The 2,243-nt window shown below is 51.3% G+C and overlaps 1 protein-coding gene across 1 annotated transcript in view; it reads right to left on the minus strand.

The window, feature by feature from the left end:
• ISL1 (ISL LIM homeobox 1) overlaps positions 1–2,243 on the minus strand; it is a 16,795-nt gene that overhangs the window by 7,108 nt on the left and 7,444 nt on the right. Inside the window, exons 4-5 of the mRNA XM_019517887.1 lie at positions 1,731–2,029; positions 296–463 (exon numbers count right to left, since the gene is read on the minus strand). Of these exons, the coding sequence (XP_019373432.1) occupies positions 296–463; positions 1,731–2,029 (467 nt within the window). The remainder of the gene's footprint in view (positions 1–295; positions 464–1,730; positions 2,030–2,243) is intronic.

Consider the following 2,243-nt stretch of genomic DNA (forward strand, 5'->3'; position numbering starts at 1 on the left):
GGAGTAAGAGGCTAATTTTAGTAATCACAAAAGTATGTAAAAATGGGTTACAATATTGCAATGATCCTGGTAAGATTTGACTAGGAGCACAATGATCCTGTGGGCCCTGGGTTCCGAGCCTGATCCAAAGTCCTTTCGAGTCAGTAAGACAATATGCTCCGGATCAAACCCCCAGCCACTCCGTTTTGTCCTGTTCATCCGCTTACTGAGGCCTCGGGGCTCTGAGGGGCCCGGCCCGGGACACCCACGCTCGGGGCACACCCCGCTCTCTGCCCGCCTGGGAACGGACACTTACTAGTTGCTGAAAGGCAGGTTGATCTATGTCACTCTGCAACGCGAAGTCACTGAGGACTTTCCAAGGCGGCTGGTAACTCTGAACCTCCACTGGGTTTGCTTGTAAACCTCCATCGTGTCTCTCGGGACTAGCAGCTACCATGGGAGTTCCTGTCATCCCCTGGATGTTCTGCAAACAGCCGACCCAAAGATGTTAATGAGCTCGGTTAACTTTATTGCATATAAGCGCTGAGTCAATAAACTGCTTTCTATCTTATCTATACAGTCGCTTTTATTTACTTTGTTAATCTGCTGTGGATGTCTTGCTCTATTCTAGGCTAGGGCGGCCTATTTCTCTGCGCCGCATTTATCACACTGGAAGTTTACTTTCTTTCTTCTTAATCCTCCTATTTTTTCTTGCCCTGTTGCCTAAAACAATATTGTTACATGCGTGCACCAAATGCCCCCGGCTGCCGATGCCCCAGAAGGAACAAGGGCTGAGGCTGTCGCTTGTATTCACGGATCCCTACAGCCAGTGATCTGCAACCTGGGTCTTTCTCCGAAGCGGCGTGTATCCTGCCGGCTCCTGGGCACAAAATAACTCCACCAATATTGTGCAGCCAACTTCAGGTCGGCGTGTTTTATTGCATTCCAGCGTGGTAAATGAAACTCCTTAAATTCCGCTTAACTAGGCAGCCGTATGAATTAATAGTCATTTTCAGGTCAGTCAATATAGTGAGAGGGGAATAATAAACTCTACTGGAGAGGATCTAACCAGCCACATTGGTACAAAGCGGAGAGACACAGCGGGCTCTCCTGAAGGTGCCTGGAGGAGGGGGAGGCAGCCTGGTTTGCAGCCTGTGGCTCACCTGTAGGACCTGGGAGGTTATTTGTGAATATACTACAGCTAGGAGGACGAATCAAACCTTTCCATTACGCTTGCCACCCCCAGCCCTCCCTCCCTCACACCATCGTGCAATACCAATGCGAAAGGTATATCCAGTGCTAGGAAAAACGCATCAGATTTCTGGTCTTTTGCCTCGTGTGTAAACCCACTGGAGGGAAGGGAATGAATCGTTTCCCCCTCGAGGAGTCCACTGCATTTGCAAAATAAATATTACACACTGCCCCGCGTATTACATGCCATAAACTCCACAGGTCACAATTCATAGGGCAGGGTAGTTGCTTGAATCCTCAGCCCCACAAAGCCATGTGTTGCCTGAGCGGGCTCTATAGGCTGCTCTCTGTGGTCTAGTTTAATTGCACTCACAACAGAACAAATGAACAATGCTTAGGGTAATCTGGAGGCAAACCAGCTCGTCCCACATCTGTACTGTAGAGAAATAAGGGAGCCCCCACGTCATCCAGAGCAGAACCAGACCCAGCACAAATAGGATCAGCACCGGGAAGGATCAAAGGAGCATTTGCCCTTCAGCGAGGCGGCTGCAACCACTTACAGTTTTGTCATTGGGCTGCTGCTGCTGGAGCTGCTTCATCATGATGCTCCTTTTTTTGTCCTTGCACCGCTTGTTTTGAAACCAGACCCTGATGACCCTGGGGCTGAGGCCAGTCATTTCCACCAGTTGCTCCTTCATGAGGGCGTCAGGTCTGGGGTTAGCAGCGTAGCAGGTCCTCAAGGTGTGAAGCTGTTTTTCGTTAAGGACAGTCCGGACTCGGGTGGTCTTCTCGGGCTGCTTGTGGACGTGGGGTCGAAGAGCCGGCTGTCTGGCAGAGATAGGTTCTGCTGTAAGGGAAGGGCAAGGAAGGAACAGGATCCCCGTAAGTAAGACGGGAAAAACCCAGAGACACTCAGCTGTGGGGAGGATCCTGGCTGGAAACGCCACGAATGCATTAGGAGCTCTGACCTCGTCCCTATCTCTTCCCCTGCTCATGGACTCTGCATTTCTCAGTGCACATTTAACGCACAAAATTTGGGGGGGGGGGGGGGGGGGGGGGGGGGGGGGGGGGGG

Source organism: Gavialis gangeticus, unplaced genomic scaffold, assembly GCF_001723915.1.
Source record: "Gavialis gangeticus isolate Ggan-Ray unplaced genomic scaffold, GavGan_comp1, whole genome shotgun sequence".
NCBI classification, from domain to species: domain Eukaryota; kingdom Metazoa; phylum Chordata; order Crocodylia; family Gavialidae; genus Gavialis; species Gavialis gangeticus.